The sequence below is a fragment of the Bufo bufo genome, chromosome 1 (genome assembly GCF_905171765.1).
Source record: "Bufo bufo chromosome 1, aBufBuf1.1, whole genome shotgun sequence".
In the NCBI taxonomy this organism is placed as follows: Eukaryota; Metazoa; Chordata; class Amphibia; order Anura; family Bufonidae; genus Bufo; species Bufo bufo.
In genome coordinates this window covers 754,944,003-754,966,945 of record NC_053389.1, presented here as the reverse complement: position 1 = coordinate 754,966,945, position 22,943 = coordinate 754,944,003, and the positions used below count along the sequence as shown (strand labels likewise).

Below are 22,943 nucleotides of genomic sequence, written 5' to 3'. Positions count from 1 at the left end.
CATTCAGATCTCTCTATTAGAGCATCTCAGCTCTATATAGAATAAAGGGTTCCATATTTGTAATAAAAACCAAATAAAAAAAAATATTTTTAGCTCAAAATGAGTACAATGCAATAATACAAAAAATTGCGCCAAAGGAATACATAGCCTTTAAGTAACTACTTGCATTCCCCATGAAATAGCAATTCTGGAGCATTTATTCTTATGGCTCTATGTTACGCCATTCCTATCAGTGGCGGATCCAGAGCCTGGTCTCGGGAGGGGCACTTCCAGATCGTTTTGTGGTGGCGGACAGAAAATAATGTGGTGCTTATAGAACAGACTATTTTATTTAACCTATCATACAGCTCTAACCTTATTGTCAAAACAGTCACATTTGTCTTTCCAAATTACGGATTTTAAAAATTACAAATAAATAGGTGACAGTTAACCACATATAACTTTATTATTTAACAGTTTTGGAGTTTGTATACAGATTATAGAACAGAATATTATGGCTGACTTGGGGCGTGACCACGTCAAATTGAAGCTCTAGACTATGGCCAGTCAGTGGCTCTAACACTTGGGCTGGGGACCTGGGGACAGGCAGTAAAGTATTTAGCATTAGGTAGTAAAGTACTTAGAACAGTTAGTACGCTATTAAAAGGTTGGCCAGCCGGCATGGCACTGGAGCATGATTGCCCAAGCTCACCGGGTCGCTGGTGGGCTGGTCCAGGCAGGGTAACCGTTCAGGTTAGAAGCTCTAGTTCAGCTCTACAGTACGCCAATGTAGTGTGTACAGTACTCTCTGTCCGACCGCGTACCCGTCGACTCTGCATTCAGCTCCCTGAAGAGGAGGCCATACAAGGGAAGCCACAAGAGTAATGCTAACGCCATACTCCAGCTGAGGAGGAGGCCACACCGTAGAGGTCACCGATTGCAGTGTTAGAAGAATCCGCCACCTGACGAAAAAGCTGTGCAGCAGGAACCCTAGCATTTAATGGTGACGCAAACACCCCTTGTGCAGTAGGAGCTACAGCATGCTCCGCCAGCGTAAAACTGAGGGGGAGGCCTGAGGACATCCAGTAGAAGTCATGGCACCATGCTGTCCCAGTTAGTAGAGCTAACCTTAAACCCTCCGCCTGAAAAGGGCGCTGAACAGGAGCAACCGCCGAAGCAGTGGAAGGTTAGAACCCCTACCTGAGGGGGGCTGCCCCACTACAGCGATTACGATCATCTAGCTCTAGCGTGAAGACTTCTCATGCGAAGGAAAAACCCCTTGTAGTGGTCACTGCAAAGTGCCAGCATAACACCCTCACCTAGATAAGGAAGAGTGGTGGACAAAGAATCCAGAGTCAGTGGAATACTCTGCTTGCTGGATCGTAATCACAGTATTCTGGGTAATGTGACTGACCTGAACGGTGGATGCCCATGGGGATGGGGGGGTCGCTAGGACACATAAGTGTTGCTGGGTGACCCCCCTGAGAGCACAAAGGTCGACATTTTCGTGCCCCCAACTAGTGCTGGAGGAATAGAAGGAAACAATCTGGAAGTAGCCATAGAATCCCGTGGCCGTATCCATATGCCACTAAATGGAGAGTACCAGGTACCAGCGGTACCGACTGTTGTCACGGACCACTTTGAAGGAAGCACTAAAATGTTAGTGATTCCCCCGTAATGGAACATTTGTAGAGGGTAATGCCACAGGAAGCATGTGATGGCAAATGACTGATGGAATAGCATCCAGTGGTAGTGCGATCCTCTGGTTAAGGAAGGGGGTAGCGCGATAGTCAGAAACGCAATCCACAGAAGTATAATTATCCCACCTATGGAGGGGGGAATGCCTACGGTAAGCACTGCACTCAGTGGCAGAGCAATCACTCCACCTATGACAGAGAGTAACATATTCAGCAAGTACTGTAACCCGAGGTAGTGCAAGTACCTCACCTACCGAAGGGGGTAACGCACACAGCAGGAACTTGCAGGTGACGAGTTCTGTACCCGGCGGGAAGTGTCATTACTTCACCCAAGTAAGGGGGCAATGCATACGTAAACACTGCAACGGCAGTGAGAATGCCATAATGCCACCTATACAAGAGGCTAATACATACTCCAGGTTTTTTTTTTTTTGCATGATCCTAGGGAGGAAGGGTGGGGGTGCGAAGGTGAGCCAGGAGGAAATATGACCTGCTCTGGCCCGCTCGTGTGCAGTTCCACCTCTCAGCCTCTAGCCCATGGCTATTGCAGGCCGCGCCGGTGTTGATATAACAACCAAACTACCCCGGGATTGGAATGGAACTCCTAAAGGTCCACTTACTGGATTGCGCAGGCGGAGATTTATCAACCAAATGACCCAGGAGGGTGGATTGGGAACTTCCAGAGGTCTTGAAAATTTTTGTTGTCCTCCACTGGCTTTGATCAGGTGGAGCACTATCAACCAAACGGCCCGGAGGGAGGATTGGGAATCCTTCCGATGTACTCCACTGGATTTGCGCAGTTGGAGCATTATCAACCAATCGGCCTCAGAGGGCGGATTGGGAAACCTTCAGATGTACTCCACTGGATTTTTGCAGGTGGAGCATTATCAACCAAACGGCCCGGAGGCCGGATTTGGAATCCTTCAGATGTACTCCACTGGATTTGCGCAGTTGGAGCATTATCAACCAAACGGCCTCAGAGGGCAGATTGGGAATCCTTCTGCTGTACTCCACTGGATTTGCGCAGTTGGAACATTATCAACCAAACGGCCCAGGAGGGCAAATTGGGAACCCTTCAGGCGATTGGGAACTGTAAGAAATCCTCCACTGTCCGGGATCGGGCACAGGCCCAGTTGGTATACACAGCCAGGAAGATCCTGCGGTGATGTGGGCTGAGGAGGGCAGGACCTGTATGGGCGCACTTTTTTTTTTTTTTGGAGAGGACCTAACCTCAAATTGACAAGGGGCAGGAAAGGCTGCATACTGCAATATTAAGGCACATTGTGCCTGCAGATAGAAACCCAGGGTAAGGGTAATCTCGTCACCGAAAATCGGTGGGCCCGAATGAAGCCGGAGCCTAGATTTTGTGGCACCCGGCGGACTGGGATCTCCGCTCCACCACCGGGAAACGGAGGTACCCAGAACGGCACTAGCAGGCGCCCAAGATGTATACCGGCCTAAGAGGTGCGGCGCTTGGCCGACCGGGGAGCCCGCCCAGTCGGTCGGAGAAAGGGGGGCACGGAATGGAGCCCAGAAGGCGCCAGTTTCTGAATGTCCCCTGCCCGATATGAGTCACGTATAGATCGGAGGAGGGTGGGGAGAAAGAACCGAAAATGCCGCCGCCGGGTTTCGGATTAATCCCTTCATTGCCTGATTTGTGAGGTGAGATGGGCGACTGGTGGAGGACTCGCAACCTCCTTAAGAAAGGGCCATGGTGTGAGGGGGACAGGGAGGGACAGTAATACTCACCTGTCTTCATCTGTGGTCTTCACCCTTAGTCTTGTACCAGCAGGGCCACCCCACGACCGCTGGCACCAGGCATCAGGGGTCTGGGCAGAGAAGGGCTGGAGAGGAGGTGGCCCTCTTGCTGGCGGGAAGCAGGGGAGTGAGGCTGCCCTGGCTCCGCTTTGTCTTCTTGGGGGAGGCAGGGCGGTAGAACAAGCAACACCGGCCAGCCTCCCAGGGAGACAGGGACGCAAGCATTCCTGTGCCCCATCCAGGAAATCTGTGAAAAATAACAAAATGAAGAAAATCAAAAGAGCCAGGGAGGTCTGCCTCCTACGACACGAAGCTAAAAACTGATATGCTCTCTCCAGGCTAGAGGAGGTATAGCCGGCAGGGGAGGAGTTATCACTTTTCAGTCTAGTGTCGCCTCCTAGTGGCAGCAAGCAGCTATACCCACGGTCCTGTGTCCCCCAATGATAGGAGCGAGAAAAATGCAATTTCACTATTCAGTTAAGATGGCCGCAACTGCCCTCACCCTGAGGCTAATCCCACCTGCCCTCACTAGTAACAATAGCCCCCCAAAAGTGTCAGTAACCAGAGCCCTCCCCCCTAAAGGGTTAATCTCCTGCAGCACAAAGGGGTCCTCTTACCACATGTTGCTTTCATTTATACACTGAGCAGATGGCAGATCTCCCTTCCCTGTTGTGCGCTGCTTCAACTCTGCATTCTCCAGCTCTGCTGAGTGAGGGAGCGTCTGCCAAGCGCAGGGAGAAGTGCACACAGCCCAGGCACTGTTATCAGCTGCTGGGGAGGACCTGGCTTTAATCATTTACTTACAGTCCCTGGCTGTCAGTAATCTGACCCTGCATGCTGCAACCCTATTTTAAGCACAGGTAAAAGTAGGCAGTACAGGGAACAAAACTGTGGAATTAAGGGGTAATTGAATACACAGTGAAAAGTTGAAATAGGGCCACCAAGGTGATATTAATCACCACAATCCAATACTCCAAAAAAAATATATACGACAGTTATCCTTTAAGAAATTACATCTGCTAAAATTCTCTAGTTTATGTAAATTACCTTCAAAGGTAGTCTTCAAAAATCTGTGTTTAAGACCCTGTGCACACTCTATCATATGTTCTGGAATAGGTGGACACAATGTGGCCACAGAACCCTGTCCTTTAGAGCATCAAATACAGTACCTTTATGTGGATCAGTGCCTGCCTTACCCTCCATGCTACACCCGGGGGGCAGCATTCCATCATGGGTCCATGATGTCCTGCTCTGCACCAAAATACAACACAGCAGAGGTGGCCATGGCCTCTTAGTGGTTTTCAGATGACTTTTACATGTGTCCCTGTACACAGACTGTTATATTGTGAGGCTGAGAGTATAAAATATAATATAAAAGATACAAATAAATCACCGCAATAATTCACATAGTCACCTCTGACCGCTGCCTTTGTTTCCCTTCATTCCCTGTAGAAAAGCAAAAGTTTATGGTTCAGATCTATGATCTCTTAATTCGTTTTGCAAGGAAGAACTGTAAAACTATTTTACAACATACTATAGTGTTATAGTGTACAGGTCATGCTGCATATATGATCCAATAAAAGGATTATCCCATAATTAAAGGGGTTGTCTCATCTCAGTTTTTGATGGCATATTGGGTCAGATAGGTGCGAGTCCTTCCTCTTGGACACGCAACCTATCTCCAAAATGGGTTCGCTGAAGTAAAGGAGAGGGCACCATTCTAGCGCAGCCACTCTCCATTCATCACTATGGGAGTTCCAAAAATAGCACGGCTGTTCCTGGCAGTCCCATAGAGACAAACGGAGAGGTGGCAGTGCTTGCACAGTTCTCTCTCCATTCACTGCTATGGGTCTTCCGAAAACAGCTAAGTCCACTAGCTCGGCTATTTTCAAAACTCTCATCGAAGTGAATGGTGAGCAGTGCACCCATGCATGCCCTGGTTGCTTTTCTTCACTTACAGGGGCTTGTCCTGGAGATAGGTGTGGGTCCCAGAGGTATCCTAGCGATATGCCAAAAATGTCTGAGAATAGATAACTCCTTTAATGTAAAAAATGAAAATCATATATAGATATAGTACATGAGAATCTCTTTCTAAAAAAGCTAGAACCAGGATCATGGATCCAGAGATCTCCCCATTCATTGCTCCAATTGTTCTGCTAGATTTATTTCAAGTTGGCAGCTCAGGGGCGTTTCCTTTTTGCAGCTGCTCTCACCCTATCACAGCTCGGGGGTGTGTCCTTTCTACTCCAGCTCTCGCCCTGTAACTGTCATAGCTTCTAACAATAGATAGGGCTGGTGACAGATGAAGGATGGGACTGAGCATGTGCGACATCCTCATTGAGGTGGACAAAGAAATAAGGAGACGAACAAACAGCAGGTGGCTCAGTGGCTTCAATTACAAAAGTATTCAGATCCAAGTGCTGCTTTGAAAAATGTAGAATGTTTTTTCGTGGGACAACCTCTCCAGGAATGCTACATGTAGCTTTGTCATCAAGGGGTGAGTACCTCTCTGCCCCCTCCTCTTCCTCAACTCCTACCTTTGGTACTTCTCTTGTGAGGCACCTCAAATCTTTAACGTGAAATTCATAAGTTAACATTTCTTCCAGATAATGAGGAGATTTAGGGCTCATTTTTTGCGGGTCGGATGCATCCAAATGTCCGTTCCTTGCATCCGCAAAAATATAGAACATGTCCTATTCTTGTCTGCATTATGGACAAGGATAGGACAGTTCTATTATGGGCCAGACGTTCCGTTACGCAAAATACAGAATGCACGCGGCTGGTATCCGTGTTTTGCATAACAGGCAACGGTCGTGGGCATGAGCCCTAAAGAGGTTGTTTACACCCTGGAGCTTTTCCAACAGAACCCCCGATTGTGGCTGGATCTGTGGAGGGAATCATCCGTACCTAATCTCCACCGCTGGGTTTCAGCTTCTTCACCCCCCAACACCGCTGCATCTCTGGTCTCCCTGTGTCAACATCCACATCAGCAGTGGTGACCTATCCCCCTTGCAGCCTGTCACTGGGCCACGTGACCCACGTCAAAGCAGATGTTGATGTGGGGAAACTAGGGCGGGAGAGTGAAGGAGCTGGAATTCAGTGGCTGGGATCAAGTAAGTATTTGTCTGGCCATGCTGGAGGTTTGCCCGAAAAGTGAACAACCCCTTTAAAGGGGTTATCCTAGAGTATAAAAATGTTCCCCAATATGCCGGGCCCCCCACATTGAATATACTTACCCGGGTCCCCACTCCCTGCACCACTCCTGGTCTCCGCACCGGCGCTGCAGCTTCTATATTGTCAGTTCTGCCCTCATGGTCCAGGTGTGGCCTTTCTAAGGGCACTGTGATACTGGGGTTTACACATATGAAGGTAGTTTATGACACATGGGTCACTGTGGATGGCATTTATAGGAAAACAGTGGTTGGAACTTTTAGGACAGTAAGTGGGACTAATAGGCGCTTTGGCATGCACTGGTCAGCATTTATGAAGCCTTGTATCGAGGGTGTATGGAAACTGACACCTTAGAAAGCACCATGTCTGGCACTTACAGTGTTGGTGTAGTTGGCACTGTGGACCAGTATGTGAGGCATTTAGAGATCTTGGCTTATACTTATGGTGTCCCGTTCCCCTGGCCGATGCAGCAGTGGTGTCAGGTTGCCAGGGGAACAATAGCAGTGGTGCGGCCCTCCCAGCCTCAAGCCAAAGGAGGGGCACGTTGGGTCGTTAGAGCATCGGCACACTCAGCTATCAGCTGATTCCCGGCCCGCTATATAAGGCTGGCTCCTGCATGTCCAGGTGCCAGTGAATTTCTGGCTCTCCCTGCTGTTCCCTTGTGGTATTTCTGAAGACTCCTCTGGCTTGTGAACTTCTGGACTGGTTTTGTGACTATGCTGTGGCTTTTGGCAATTTTTTATTGTATTGATCTCCTGGTTCTTGACTTTTTGGCGTGTTGGTTGTCTCTTTTGCTTCTGGCGTTTTTGGTACTGGTGCTTTTTAATCCATCTGGTTTTTGACCTTTTTCCGTATGACTACAATCTGCCTGTGTGTTCCCTGCCATTTGAACGTAGGGATTGTCGCTCAGTTGTGGGGTTACTGGTTCTGGTTGTACTAATTTTGAGCTAAAAATCTTTTTTTCAATTGGTCTTTATAAAAAATATGGAGCCCTTTTTCTGTACAGGGCTGAGATGCTCTAGTAGCAGCGTTTGGATTTTCTCTCTTTTCCATCTGTTTGGGAGCTGACAGGCTCCACCATTTAACACTCATAGCTCAGTTCTTATCTTACTGATAAGAATGTGTCCTAAATAAGTGTTTATCACCTATTAGGAATTTAGAGATAAGGATTATTAGATGACTGGCACAAAGTGAAAGTACTAGTCACACAGTTAGAAAAACAGTTAACCCTTTGTGACAGAACGGCCCAATATCTTTAATAAAGGACAATTGAAAACATGATTTTTAGCCAAAAATGAGTAAAATGCAATCATAAACAAAAATTGCCTCTGAAGATGTACATAGCTTTTAAATCTAAATGTACATTTTGTGTTTCTTACCTGTACCAACATCATAGTGTGTGTTGACCTGTTGAGAAGAAAACGAGGAAGCATTTACCTTATAAATTACTCATAGATAAGGTAGGCTACTTTCACACTGCCGTTTGGTGCGGATTTGTCATGGATCTGCACAGACGGATCCACGCGATAATACAACCGCATGCATCCGTTCACAACCGAACCGTTTGTATTATCTTTAACATTGCCAAAACGTCTTGAGCACCATTGAAAGTCAATGGGGGATGGATCAGTTTTCTATTGTGCCATATTGTGTCAGTGAAAACGGATCCGTCCCCATTGACTTACATTGTGTGTCAGGACGGATCCGTTTGGCTCAGTTTAGTCAGACGGACAGCAAAACACTGCAAGCAGAGTTTTGGTGTCCGCCTCCAAAGAGCAATGGAGGCAAACTGATGCCTTCTGAGCGGATCCTTTTCCATTCAGAATGCATTAGGGCAAAACTGATCAGTTTTGGACCGCTTGTGAGAGCCCTGAAACGGATCTCACAAACGGAAAGTCAAAACGGCTAAGACTCTCATTCTTTGAAAGCTATGGATGCCTTTGGGCACACAAAAAGATGGAATTTGGAAGAGCAGGGACACCTGGTGGAAAAAGGATGTAACAGCGCCCATCTCAGAATGAAAATAATCATGCAAATAGCTAAAATCCCTGGACCAAGCGACAGCGAAACACATTGGGATTAGGACACTATCGGTGGCCAGCCAGCACCCGCTTTCTCCTGGTATCTTGCTTTTGCCTTTTTTGTATTCTGTGATGTGCTATTCCTATTTAGCCTAATGATTTTTAGCAGCTTCCCGCCTGTTTATTTGTTTATAATGCTGTATGGGGTTTTTGTGTACTAATAAATTTATGCTGCATGCATGATTTTTTTCATCCCATGGTGGGCGCTGTTACATCCTTTTTCCAACAGGTGTCCCTGCTGTTCCAAATTTCCATCTTTGTATGTGGTACTTTTTGTTTTTTTTATATTGCATATAGTGTTTTATTATTGCATTATACACTGCTCAAAAAAATAAAGGGAACACTTAAACAACACAATGTAACTCCAAGTCAATCACACTTCTGTGAATTCAAACTGTCCACTTAGGAAGCAACACTGAGTGACAATCAATTTCACATGCTGTTGTGCAAATGGGATAGACAACAGATGGAAATTATTGGCAATTAGCAAGACACCCGCAATAATGTTTTGGTCACTTTTGATTGCTGGCGGTGCTTTCACTCTAGTGGTAGCATGAGACGGAGTCTACAACCCACACAAGTGGCTTAGGTAGTGCAGCTTATCCAGGATGGCACATCAATGCGAGCTGTGGCAAGAAGGTTTGCTGTGTCTGTCAGTGTAGTGTCCAGAGCATGGAGGCGCTACCAGGAGACAGGCCAGTACATCAGGAGATGTGGAGGAGGCCGTAGGAGGGCAACAACCCAGCAGCAAGACCGCTACCTCCGCCTTTGTGCAAAGAGGAACAGGAGGAGCACTGCCAGAGCCCTGCAAAATGACCTCCAGCAGGCCACAAATGTGCATGTGTCTGCTTAAACGGTCAGAAACAGACTCCATTAGGGTGATATGAGGGCCCGACGTCGACATGTGGGGGTTGTGCTTACAGCCCAACACCGTGCAGGACGTTTGGCATTTGCCAGAGAACACCAAGATTGGCAAATTCGCCACTGGCGCCCTGTGCTCTTCACAGATGAAAGCAGGTTCACACTGAGCACATGTGACAGACGTGACAGTCTTGAGACGCCGTGGAGAACGTTCTGCTGCCTGCAACATCCTCCAGCATGACCGGTTTGGCATTGGGTCAGTAATGGTGTGGGGTGGCATTTCTTTGGAGGGCCGCACAGCCCTCCATGTGCTCGCCAGAGGTAGCCTGACTGCCATTAGGTACCGAGATGAGATCCTCAGACCCCTTGTGAGACCATATGCTGGTGCGGTTGGCCCTGGGTTCCTCCTAATGCAAGACAATGCTAGACCTCATGTGGCTGGAGTGTGTCAGCAGTTCCTGCAAGACGAAGGCATTGATGCTATGGACTGGCCCGCCCGTTCCCCAGACCTGAATCCAATTGAGCACATCTGGGACATCATGTCTCGCTCTATCCACCAACGTCACGTTGCACCACAGACTGTCCAGGAGTTGGCAGATGCTTTAGTCCAGGTCTGGGAGGAGATCCCTCAGGAGACCGTCCGCCACCTCATCAGGAGCATGCACAGGCGTTGTAGCGAGGTCATACAGGCACGTGGAGGCCACACACACTACTGAGCCTCATTTTGACTTGTTTTAAGGACATTACATCAAAGTTGGATCAGCCTGTAGTGTGTTTTTCCACTTTCATTTTGAGTGTGACTCCAAATCCAGACCTCCATGGGTTGAAAAATTTGATTTCCATTTTTAAATTTTTGCGTGATTTTGTTGTCAGCACATTCAACTATGTAAAGAACAAAGTATTTCAGAAGAATATTTAATTAATTCAGATCTAGGATGTGTTATTTTTGTGTTCCCTTTATTTTTTTGAGCAGTGTATATATTTTTCATACCTGTGTCTCCAATAATGTCAAGTACAGATCTGTAAGAAAGGAGAAAACAAATGTATCAATTGCAAGAGAACAGGATGACTAAAAGAGTTGTCCAGCGAAGATAACTCCGTTACTTAATTTACCAGTATGTGCCAGTTCAAATGAATGGGTGCCCATGTAATACATAGTCATGCTGAGTCTACAAGAGTAAAAGTTGCTCTTTGCAGGGGCTATTCACTTGCTGATACGGGGTGGTGTGTGGTTCAATTCCCTATGTGTGGCAATGCAAGTGTTAAATTCCTCCTGTTTTTTACTATAATCAAAGCAATTTTGGGTTGGGGGAGGGTTGTTTCCATTATGTAAAACTGGGCTGTGTGTTTCCCATATCTATAAATCTATGGCGTTATGCGTAAATTAAAAGACGATGGGGATTATTTATCAAAGACAGTCTTTTTAAGCTTGCATTGCTGGAGGAAGTATCTAATTTATGGCGAGGTACAGGCTTCATTATAAATTCGGCGCACCTCCAACAGTCCATGCTCCTGGAGTGAAAACTAAACGTAAATGTTACTGGGGCTGATGTCCCAGCCCCTGCCAAGTGTCAAGGACGGTGTAAAAAATTAGATTTTTGTAAAACTTACCAGTAAAATCTCTTTCTCGCTCTTCATTGGGGGACACAGGAACCGTGGGTATAGCTATGTCCTCTAGGAGGCGTTGATACTAGTAAAAGCTGTTAGCTCCTCCCCTGGCAGCTATACCCCCTCCAGCCTGGAGAGAGAGCTTCAGTTTGTGCACAAGCAGTAGGAGAAGCAAGCCAACCAATGAAAAAACATGGAACATCAGCCATGCCAAGGACCCAACGGGGTTCTAACCAGCAACTGCCACCACTGTAGCTTAACAACATACTGGGTGGGTGCTGTGTCCCCCAATGAAGAGCGAGAAAGAGATTTTACTGGTAAGTTTTACAAAAATCTAATTTTCTCGCCCATATTCATTGGAGGACACAGGAACCATGGGACGTCCAAAAGCAGTCCACAGGGAGGGAAAAAACCACAGACCCATGGAAGCAAGCGTCCCTGCAGGCATCTAAGAAACTGCCACCTGCAAGACCATGCGGCCCAAGGCAGCGTCCACCGATGCATAAGTATGCACCTGGTAAAATTTTGTGAAAGTGTGTAAGGAGGACCAGCTAGCCGCCTTACACAACTGTGCAGCCGAAGAGCGATTCCTCCGAGCCCAAGATGCGCCCACCGCTCTGGTGGAGTGAGCCGTGACACCTAAGGGCGGAACCCTGCTCCAGGTGCGCTATGCCTCCGCAATTGCAGCCCGAATCCAACGTGCGATTGCCACCTTGGAGGCTGCCAATCCCTTGTGAGGACCTTCCGGAATGACAAAAAGGGAATCCGTATGGCGGAAGGGACCGGAGGCTGCCAAATAGATCTTCAGAGCTCTGACAACATCCAAATCGTGTAACTCCCTTTCCTTAGGGTGTGAAGGAGAGGGACACAGTGAGGGAAGGACAATTTCCTCGTTGATATGGAAGTCAGTGACCACCTTTCGGAAGAAAGGAACGAAAGGGCCGGAGAACCGCTTTATCTTTATGAATAACCAGGAAGGGTTCTCTGCAAGAGAGCACCGCCAACTCGGACACCCGTCTGATGGAAGTGATAGCCACAAGGAAAACAACCTTCCAGGACAGGAGTCGGAGAGAAATCTCCCGCAAGGGCTCAAAGGGGGAAGCCTGGAGAGCTGAGAGGACTAAATTCAGATCCCAAGGCCGTAAAGGAGGACGGTATGAAGGAACCGTATGTGCCACACCCTGAAGAAAAGTCCTTACAGGCCCCAAGGGGGCCAGAGGGCGCTGGAAAAGGATGGAAAGTGCTGACACCTGACCCTTCAAAGAACTAAGGGCCAGACCAAGGTCCAACCATGATTGAAGAAAGAACAGGACCGTGGGGAGAGAAAAACAAAGTGGTGGAATGTTTCGGCTTTCACAGAAAGCCAGGAAGGGCCTCCAGGTCCTGTAATAGATCCTGGACGATGCAGGCTTTCTGGCCTGAATCATAGTGCGGATGATATCCACCAAAAAACCTCTTCGCGTTAGAATGGCGGTTTCAATGGCCACGCCGTCAAACGAAGAGACCTTAAATTCTGATGGAAGACCGGTCCCTGTGAAAGAAGGTCGTCTCTGAGTGGTAGTGACCAAGGGACGTCTTCTAGAAGGAGAACGAAGTCGGCGTACCACGCGCGATGGGGCCAATCCGGGGCAACGAGGATCGTCGGAATGCCCTCCATCCTGATTTTCTGTAGAACCCTGGGAAGGAGGGGGAAGGGGGGAAACACGTAAAGGAGGGAGAATCCCTGCCAAGGGGAGATCAGGGCGTCCACGCCGCAAGCTTCCGGATCTCTTGCTCGGGAGAGGAAGGTGGGAAGTTTCCGATTGAGTCTTTAGGCCATCAAGTCCACGTTGGGGCGACCCCAACGTAGACAGATCGCCTCGAATACCTCCGGGTGGGGGAACCACTCGTCCAGATCTATTGTCGTCCTGCTGAGGAAGTCCGCAGTCCAGTTCTCCACACCCGGGATGTAGATTGCTGAAATTGCTGGGTACGTTAGATTTTGGCAGATTCCTGCATAATCGCAAAACTGCGTGTTCCCCCCTGGTGGTTGATGTATGCCACCGCCGCGGCGTTGTCCGACTGGACTCTGACGGGGCGACCCTTCAGGAGGTGGGTCCAGTGCCGGAGAGATAAAAGAATCGCCCAGAGCTCCAGGACCGAGACCATGTGCCTTGGACCGTCCTGGGAGGAAACACTCCTCCCCAACCTTGCAGACTGGCGTCGGTAGAGAAGCAATTACGGAACGAAGGGATTCCATCCGAAACCGCTGGAGACGGAGGAACCTGTTCAGCAGTTTGAGGTCAAGGATTGGGCGCACAGAGCCGTCCTTTTTGGGGACCACAAAAAGGTTCGAGTAGAACCCCTTGAACCTCTCTGCTGGGGGAAAAGGAGAGATGACTCCTCGGTCCAGGAGGGACTGAATGGCCTGGGAGAAGGCGGACGCCTGCTCAGGGTCCCGTGGAGGACGGGATTGAAAAAACCTGTCTGGGGGGAGGGACGAGAACTCGATCGCGTATCCTGAGGATACAATCTCGAGTGCCCGAGTGTCGGAGACGTGGGTCCGCCAGACGTCCTGGAAGAGGAGGAGGCGGCCCCCCACTCTGTTGGGTGGGGGCGCACCTTCAGGCTGAGGATTGCTTAGCCGCGGAAGGTCGAGCAGCCTGAGCCCTGGGACACCAGGAAGGCTGTGCCCGAAAGGACGGCTTTTTGCGTTGATCCTGCGAAGTAAACCCGCCCCCCCTGCGGAAGAGCTCCCGCGGGGCGGGAACTAGCGAAAAGACGAAAAAGGCTACCACGTGAGGAACCTGACCTAGCGTGAGAGGCACGCTTCCCTCTAGGTTGTGGGAGATGGGTGCTCTTGCCTCCCGTAGCCTCGGAAATAATCTCGTCCAGCCGTGTACCAAAGAGACGGGCGCCGGCAAAGGGAATCCCGGTTAGAGAACACTTAGAAGTCGCGTCCGCTGCCCACACCTTCAGCCAGAGCTTGCGGCGTAAGGTGACTGCAAGAACTGAAGAGCGTGCAATGAGGGCGCCTACGTCCAAGGACGCTTCGCAGAGGAACTTCCCCGCCTGGGTGATGGGCTGTGCCAAGGATCAAAGATCCTGAGCAGGGACCTCAGATACCAAGTCCTGGTCCAGCTGGCTGCCCCACTCAGAGATTGCCTTTGCCACCCACGTGGAGGCAAAAATGGGCCTAAGGGCTGACCCTGTAGCGGCAAAGAGGGACTTTGTCAAGGATTCCATCCGACGGTCTTCAGGGGTCTGAAGGGAGGATCCATCGGCCACAGGAATAGCCGTATTTTTGGCTAGATGTGCCACTGGTGGGTTGACCATAGGAGGAGATGCCCACGTGGACACACAATCCACTGGGAATGGATATAGAACATCTAGCTTTTTGGGGGTGGAAAAATGCATGTCTGGATGATCCCAATGTCATGGTCGTATTGTTTGACCATGACGCGGTTGCCGTGTAGACTGGTTTCGGTTTGCACGTGCACTTCCCCTTAGGTGATTCTTCCTGCTGTTTGGTGAGTGTGGGGTTAATTTCCTGACTTGGTGTGGATCAGGGTGTGGTCTCTTGGAGCTATTTAGCCTAGGCTTGTTGCATAGAGGTTAGTTGTGCTCTAGCCTTGCTTTGGGCTGGAAGCTATGTGCCTTTCTGCTATTCCATCTGCCCAGTCATTGAGGGCCAACTTGTTGGACATCAAGGTCTTTTAGCAATGTCATCCCTATGTCTTCTCCATGTCTCCACCCATCCTTATGTGTCTATGTTTGATTTGGGATTTGGATGTTATGTCTTGTGCGTTGTTACATGTCTGGTCTGTTGATGTTGTGTCCAGCATGTCTGCTAGACATTTCCCCTGTTCGTCTTCTGAACCTAAAGACATTAGCAGCCTTGCCTGGAGCCACCTTGCTTTGGTGTCCGCATGGGGGTCCAGGTTGTTGTTGTGTTGTTCCATCTTTGCTGCGGCAGGTAAGTGTTTGATGTTCCGTTGTTACATTGTGTTCTTACCTGCCGTGCAGTTGCTGCATTGTCTTTCTCCCTGTCTGCTACTGTTCCGCTGGAAACGCCTTTCATCCGTGGTGATGGATGAACAGGAGGTCTCTGCCCTGTCACTATGTTGAGGGCGATGCAGGGATTCCTAGACCTTTAGGTTCGTGGGTATGAGCCCCCTTACCTTTGAAGGCGGCTCATACAGCAAGGAGTCTAGGGCAATTTTAGGGAAGCTTTAGGAGGTTACCAGCTCCCTTTTCCCTGCCTACGGCCTAGTACCTGGTGACATTGTACGGTGGGGAATTTCCCCCACTCCCCACCGTGACACCCAAGCCTTAGAAACCACCGCTGAAAAATCATTATGGCGAGGAAACACCCTTGAGGCCTGTTTCAGACTGAAAAGGATACCCCCTGCTGGTCAGTGGAGGGGGGGGGGATTACGGATGGCAGTAATGAAACTATCTACAGTGGAGGCCAACTTGGAAGGTTGCTCCGTATCCATGTCCAAATCAGAATTCTCTACCTGATGCACTGAAATAGAAATGTTGGAAATGCTGCAAAACTATGTATGCAGTTACAGTATGTCTCAGGCAGATGTGCAGATGATTACAGGTGTGGTCTGATTTTGCCACAAGAGGACATAAAAGTGCTTCCCTCACTGCACTATTAAAAGACTCTCAGAGGCTTCTTTTGGGTAGTACACGTTTTGATGAGAGATCTTTGAATGCTAGACTTGCCTCTACGATGCACTCAAAGACATTTTTCCCAGTTAACAGACTTTGACAACATTGAAAGGGCGCAACATTGGACTGAGAGAAGCAGGATGGTCATTTCTACGAACTGTCCTCCAACTAGGCAATTCGGATCTGACTTATACTTCTCCAGCTAATGGTGTGATGATATGGGGAGGCAACATATACGACAGTCGGTCACCTCTAGTTGTGATGGACACTAGTGAGGGAAACTAACAGCTCAGTGATATGTGCAGGACATCCTGCAACCACAAATGTTACCTCTCATGGCAGGAGTCCCTACTGGAAATTTCTGCAGGATAAAACCCACACACAGCAAGCATTTATGGGACCAGCTGGGACGCCAGCTTCAGCAACCTACAAGTGTGCAGGATCTATAGGCCCAGCTGTAACATCTGTGGGCAAATGTGCCGGAGAACCTGTATGTCTCCATGTTCAACCGTATGTCATCTTGTATCCAGGTTAGAGGTGGCCCAACAGGGTCCTAGAGCCTCCTTTCAGTTTTCTTCTTTCGCTCTAATATTGTAATCACTTACATATATCATCATTACATGCACACAGAGAGAGTGCGTTTATTTGTGTGTTATTTTTATATTTTTTTTTGTCTATGGGTGTATATTGGGAAATTTATCAGTAACAAACTGTCTAACCTATTTGGATGATGTATAAAGTTTCCTGTTAGATTTTATGGCACACGTTGTTCTCACCGTCCATTCCTTTTGGAAAGTTGTTGTTACATGGTGGCGGTGAACGTGTAGCTGTACAGGGAAGAGATAACCTGCGATCAGGCAGAGGGAGAGGAGGATAGTGCTTCATGGGTGGTGGCGCTGGTCTGGTCTGCTTCGGGGCTGCAAGATAACAGGATGAAAGTAGTACCAACAGTATGTCCAACACAGTGAAGGGCATGTGTGCCAACACTCAGCCAGTCACCCTCAGGCATTAAATACCCTTGTGCTCAACACCTACAGTACAGACCAAAAGTTTGGACACACCTTCTCATTCAAAGAGTTTTCTTTATTTTCATGACTATGAAAATTGTAGATTCACACTGAAGGCATCAAAACTATGAATTAACACATGTGGAATTATATACATAACAAACAAGTGTGAAACAATTGAAAATATGTCATATTCTAGGTTCTTCAAAGTAGCCACCTTTTGCTTTGATTACTGCTTTGCACACTCTTGGCATTCTCTTGATGAGCTTCAAGAGGTAGTCCCCTGAAATGGTTTTCACTTCACAGGTGTGCCCTGTCAGGTTTAATAAGTGGCATTTCTTGCCTTATAAATGGGGTTAGGACCATCAGTTGTGTTGAGGAGAAGTCAGGTGGATACACAGCTGATAGTCCTACTGAATAGACTGTTAGAATTTGTATAATGGCAAGAAAAAAGCAGCTAAGAAAAGAAAAACGAGTGGCCATCATTACTTTAAGAAATGAAGGTCAGTCAGCCGAAAAATTGGGAAAACTTTGAAAGTAAGGGCTATTTGACCATGAAGGAGAGTGATGGGGTGCTGCGCCAGATGACCTGGCCTCCACAGTCACCGGACCTGAACCCAATCGAGGTAGTTTGGGGTGAGCTGGACCGCAGAGTGAAGGCATAAGGGCCAACAAGTGCTAAGCATCTCTGGGAACTCCTTCAAGACTGTTGGAAGACCATTTCAGGGGACTACCTCTTGAAGCTCATCAAGAGAATGCCAAGAGTGTGCAAAGCAGTAATCCAAGCAAAAGGTGGCTACTTTGAAGAACCTAGAATATGACATATTTTCAGTTGTTTCACACTTGTTTGTTATGTATATAATTCCACATGTGTTAATTCATAGTTTTGATGCCTTCATAGTCGTGAAAATAAAGAAAACTCTTTGAATGAGAAGGTGTCCAAACTTTTGGTCTGTACTGTATGTATTTCTAGCAGTTTTTTTTTTGGAGGGGACAAGTCTGAATCATAACCCTAATCCAAAAACTCAATTTACTGTGCACACAATTTATAAAAACTCACGTGGTCTTTGCTGCCGTTGAGCCTGTGAAAAAACAAGGTAGTAATTAGATCAATATCATGAAACAGGACAAACTCCTCAGGGGCCCCATTACACGGTCAGATAGAACAGATGATTGTCGGGAGGGAAGCATTCCCTCCCGTCAATAAACTACTTGCTAGAGGAGGAGACTGCTGCTATTACATGCAGTGGTCTCCTCAAGTATAGGGACGAGCGATTGATAATGCATGGTTCGTCCCAATACTGTCCTATTACATGAAGCGATCTGTCGCTGGCAAACCAGGATTGTTAAAAGATCACAATTACCCGATCAACGAGTGTTTGCTTGTTCATTGGCGGCAGTATTACACTGCCAGGTGATCGCTAATGAGTGTTCATACGAATGCTCGTTAGCGATCATCTTAACAATAATCTTCCCGTGTAATAGGGCTTTAAGGGTACGGTCATACGAGGCGGAATTTCTGCAGTTGAATGTTCTCTGCAGATTTTTCTGTGGATTTGCAGCGGATTTCAGCCTATGTATTGCAAAAGGTGACATCCACAGTTCAAATTGACATGCTTTATGACAGTGTGAGGATGAGATATCTTAACATTTCATCCACATTGTTGGTACCGTAAAACGCTGCAAATGGCGGCAAATCCACATCCTCTCTGTTCTATATGGATGCACCCTTTACTGTTGAAAGCTTCTCCTTTAGGATAAACCAACATTATCTGATTGGTGGGGCAGACCCCAGAGCAGTAATGCTCTAGCGCCTATTGTTTAAACCACGTTTTTTCTAGAATGTTTGGTGTATTTTTGTTTTAATTTTTAATCTCACTATTGAAAAAATACCCAAAATTGTGAAGTTTTCACATTGGCTACTAGGCCTAATAATCTGTTTAGACTTCTTGCTCTGTACAGATCACTTTACAGCAGCCATCGCATTATCATCATAGGCAGGATTACAGTGACAAATATCACCCCTGTCATCAATAACAATAGGTTATGTCACAACTTAACGGATTGTCCTTTGTAAGTAAAGAAGGGAGGTGTTTCATGCATGGACTTTCAATCATCACTTCAATAAAGACCATTTTTATTGCATCAATCACTGGTTCCAGTGATCTTTTTAGTTGGTGTTACTGTTCATCTGTTTGCATGTCTGGAAGCCTGGCTTGTCTCATCCAGTGACATGGATGGTGTGGACCCTATTGCTGACTCCTCCATTTGTGACGCACCTGTGGCTCTAACTATATGCCTTTACAGTTGTTGCATCATGCACAAGAACACCATGTAATCACACCTAATTGTGTTTTATTTCACTACTTGTCTTTTGGGTATCGCCCGATGTTGCGTTCCGCCTTATTTTCTATATAGCTTTGCCAACAAAGAAAAGATAGTATGTAATTGCATCATTGTGAATTAACCCCTTAAGGACCGGGCTCATTTTCACCTTAAGGACCAGGCCATTTTTTGCAAATCTGACCAGTGTCACTTTAAGTGCTCATAACTTTAAAACGCTTTGACTTATCTAGGCCGTTCTGAGATTGTTTTTTCGTCACATATTGTACTTCATGACACTGGTAAAATGAAGTCAAAAAAATTATTTTTTCCATTTCATCCACCATGACGGCCCACATTGAGATTGACCCTTGACCTCTGTAGGGGCAGGAACACATAGAGAGTTTAAGAACCCCCCACCCCTCCACCTCCTCAGTGTTTTCCTGCCCCTACAGGGGCCAACACGTGGAGAGGATCCTCCTCAGGGAGGATTACATCGTTAGGTTTTACCTTGCAGGTTCTCCAGCTGGCCTCCCGCGGCATGGGCTAAGGCTGGCCAGCTTGGAACATCGAGGACCCTCGTCTCGGCCTATGCTGAGGCCTGTGGTCCTCCCCCATACCTCTCGCACTTCCTTCCCTCCTTAGGGAAGCAGTCGGGGGTGCCGGATTCACGGGCGCGCGGTGTGCGGTATGCGGTATGGACGTTCTTCCTCTGCATGCTGTGCGCTTGTGACCGGCTGGGGGAGCAGGTACGAGGAGGCAGGCCGGACGCCGCACGCATCCTCTCACAGGCTCGTGTGTCACCGGCTCTTGCCGTCACTAGAGGCGCAGCTTGATGACGTCAGACGCCGGGAAAATTTGAAAAAGGAAGTAGACCGCGGTTCCCTCCAGCTCTTGCCTGCAGCACCGCGATGTCTGAGACACCTGCTCCCCGCCAGGAAGGCCCTGATCCCACTACTGCCAGTACTGTGAGTCCCCTTCTGGGGGGTATATATTTCAGTCTTTTGACATTGAAATTTTAATTGGCATATCTGGTTGTTTCCTCTCCAGGGTAGCAAGGAGTCAAAGCCAAAGTCCAAACTCCTAAAATGCTGCGCTTGTTCTAAGCGTCTCCCTGAGAACTACAAAAAAAGGTTGTGCAAATCTTGCACATCGGAAATTTGGAAAGAAGAACAACCAGATATTCTGTCTGAAATGAAATCTTTTATTGCAGACGAAATTAAGTCCTCTTTAGCCACCCTGACAACCCCCGCTAGTACTCCTATCCCCTCCAAGAAACGCAAGTTGTCCGCTATCTCCTCCTCTGAGGGCGAGGAGGTGGAAGTGGCTTCCATCTCGTCCAGACAATTTCCTAATGAGGAACCCTTGTCTGACGGAGAAATTCCGGACGAGGATAAAAAATATTTCTTCTCCGCTGATGAAATGGAGGAGCTGCTGAGAGCAGTTAGAACCACAATGGGTATCGAGGATACCCCTAAACCTCGTACGGTACAAGACGAAATGTTTGGGGGCCTTAGATCTAAATCCCCTATAGTTTTTCCTATTAATGAAAATATAAAGGAGATGATAATGGAAGAATGGTCAGACCCGGAGAAGAGGTTAGGCGTTCCTAAGGAGTTCAGAAACAGGCTCTGCTTTGATCCGACTGAATGCAAACTTTACAATCAGACCCCTAAAGTGGATCTACAAGTAGCTAAGGTAGTAAAGAAGACCGCTCTACCCTTTGAAGACTCCTCACAGTTGAACGATCCTATGGATAGAAAGGCGGACGGGCTCCTAAAAAAATCCTGGGAATCAGCCATGTTTGGGGTCAAGATTAATATCGCTGCTACTTCTGTTGCTAGAGCAATGTATATATGGCTGGGGGAGTTGGACGTATACCTGAAAAATAAAACCCCAAGAGAAGAGATCAGAGACTCGCTCCCTCTTCTACGCTCCGCCACTGCATTTCTGGCCGATGCTTCTGCAGAGTCGATCCGCTTCTCAGCCAAGGATGCGGCTCTTTCTAATGCAGCCCGGCGGGCGTTATGGATGAAGGCCTGGTCTGGGGACAAGGCTTCCAAGGCTAAACTCTGCTCCATCCCCTTCTCAGGGGAATTTGTCTTCGGTCCCACTTTGGATAAAATCCTAGAGGGGGCAGCAGACAAGAAAAAGGGGTTCCCAGAGGAGAAAGATTCTAAAAAGAAGCCCTTTCGTCAATTCCAGCCTCAGCAGAGATCCTACAGGGGGAAAGGGAAAACTGGCCGATGGAGCTATCCCAAAGGAGGGAGAGGAAGAGGCTTCATACTCAACCCCCAAAATAGACCAAACAAACAGCAGTGACGCCAGAGTAGGGGGGCGACTGATGGGTTTTCTATCTTCCTGGAAACAGGTAACTTCAAATCCCTGGGTTCTAAATGTAATCTCTCAGGGCTACAAGATAGAATTCGCATCAGTCCCCCCAGGAAGATTCTGCATCTCACACCAGCGCAGATCAGAACTTCCAAAAATTTGGCAGGGCGTCCAAGACCTCTTGGACCTAGGGGTGATTCAAAGGGTCCCTATCCCAGAGGAAAGGAGAGGGTTTTATTCAAGCCTTTTTTTAATAAAAAAGCCAGACCAATCCTTTCGCACCATTATAAACTTGAAACCCCTAAACAAGTCCATTCTATACAGGAGGTTCAGGATGGAAACAATCCCATCCATAATTCCCCTGATCCTGAAGGGGGCGTTCATGACATCGATCGATTTAAAGGACGCCTACTACCACGTCCCCATTCATCATCTCTCTCAGAGGTATCTAAGATTTGCTATAAAGGGTCAAGACGGATCAATCCATCACTTTCAATATGTGGCCCTTCCCTTCGGTATCTCCTCGGCCCCCAGGGTCTTCACAAAAGTAGTAGTAGAGATGGTGGCCTATCTTCGTCAAGAGGGAATTACAATCATCCCATATCTCGACGACTTCCTGATTCTGGGCAAAACAGAGTCAGAGAACCTCCGAGCTACGCAAAGATTCTCGGAATTCCTAAACAATCTAGGCTGGATCATAAATCTAAAGAAATCCACCCTAATCCCATCCAGGAGAATAAGGTTCCTGGGTGTGGAGCTGGACTCATCCCTGTTAAGAACCTTCCTCCCTCAGGACAAGGCCACGACTCTAGTGGAAAAGATCCGAGCATTTCAGAGGTCTCGCAGTTGCTCCATCCGGAAGGCCATGAGTCTCTTGGGAAGCCTAACAGCCTGCATCCCTTCGGTTGCCTGGTGCCAAGGCCACACAAGGGTGATCCAGAGTTGGATCCTAGGCATCTGGGACGGGAAGCAGGTAAGTCTGGACAAGACTTTCCGGATCCCGCAGGCCGTAAAAACAGACCTAGACTGGTGGAAAGAAAGAGGAAGACTGCTTGGAGGCCTACAGTGGCAGAACCATCCGGCAGTTCAGGTTATCACGGACGCAAGCCTCGGAGGCTGGGGTGCAAAGATTGGAGATCATCTTCTACAGGGCTCCTGGCCAGCCGAGATACGAGTCAAATCCTCAAACTACAGAGAGCTGTATGCAGTCCTGGAGACGTTAGTAAGGGGAGAGAGTTTTTTAAAAGGGCAACACCTAAGAGTAATGTCCGACAACACCACAACGGTGGCCTATCTGCGACATCAAGGAGGGACAAGGTCACGACCTTTGGGTGCGTTAGCAAGAAGAATCTTCTCCTGGGCAGAAGAGAACGTCTTATCTCTCTCCGCCATCCACCTAAAGGGCTGCGAAAATACGATAGCAGATTTCCTGAGCAGGAGGACGATAGATCCAGGAGAATGGTCTCTGA

The 22,943-nt window shown here is 48.0% G+C and overlaps 1 protein-coding gene across 1 annotated transcript in view; it reads right to left on the bottom strand.

Annotated features, from left to right (window-relative positions):
- SH2D6 (SH2 domain containing 6) overlaps positions 1–22,943 on the bottom strand; it is a 61,349-nt gene that overhangs the window by 10,173 nt on the left and 28,233 nt on the right. The window contains exons 7-11 of the mRNA XM_040414518.1: positions 17,882–17,903; positions 16,591–16,731; positions 10,539–10,567; positions 7,985–8,012; positions 4,849–4,880 (exon numbers count right to left, since the gene is read on the bottom strand). Of these exons, the coding sequence (XP_040270452.1) occupies positions 4,849–4,880; positions 7,985–8,012; positions 10,539–10,567; positions 16,591–16,731; positions 17,882–17,903 (252 nt within the window). The remainder of the gene's footprint in view (positions 1–4,848; positions 4,881–7,984; positions 8,013–10,538; positions 10,568–16,590; positions 16,732–17,881; positions 17,904–22,943) is intronic.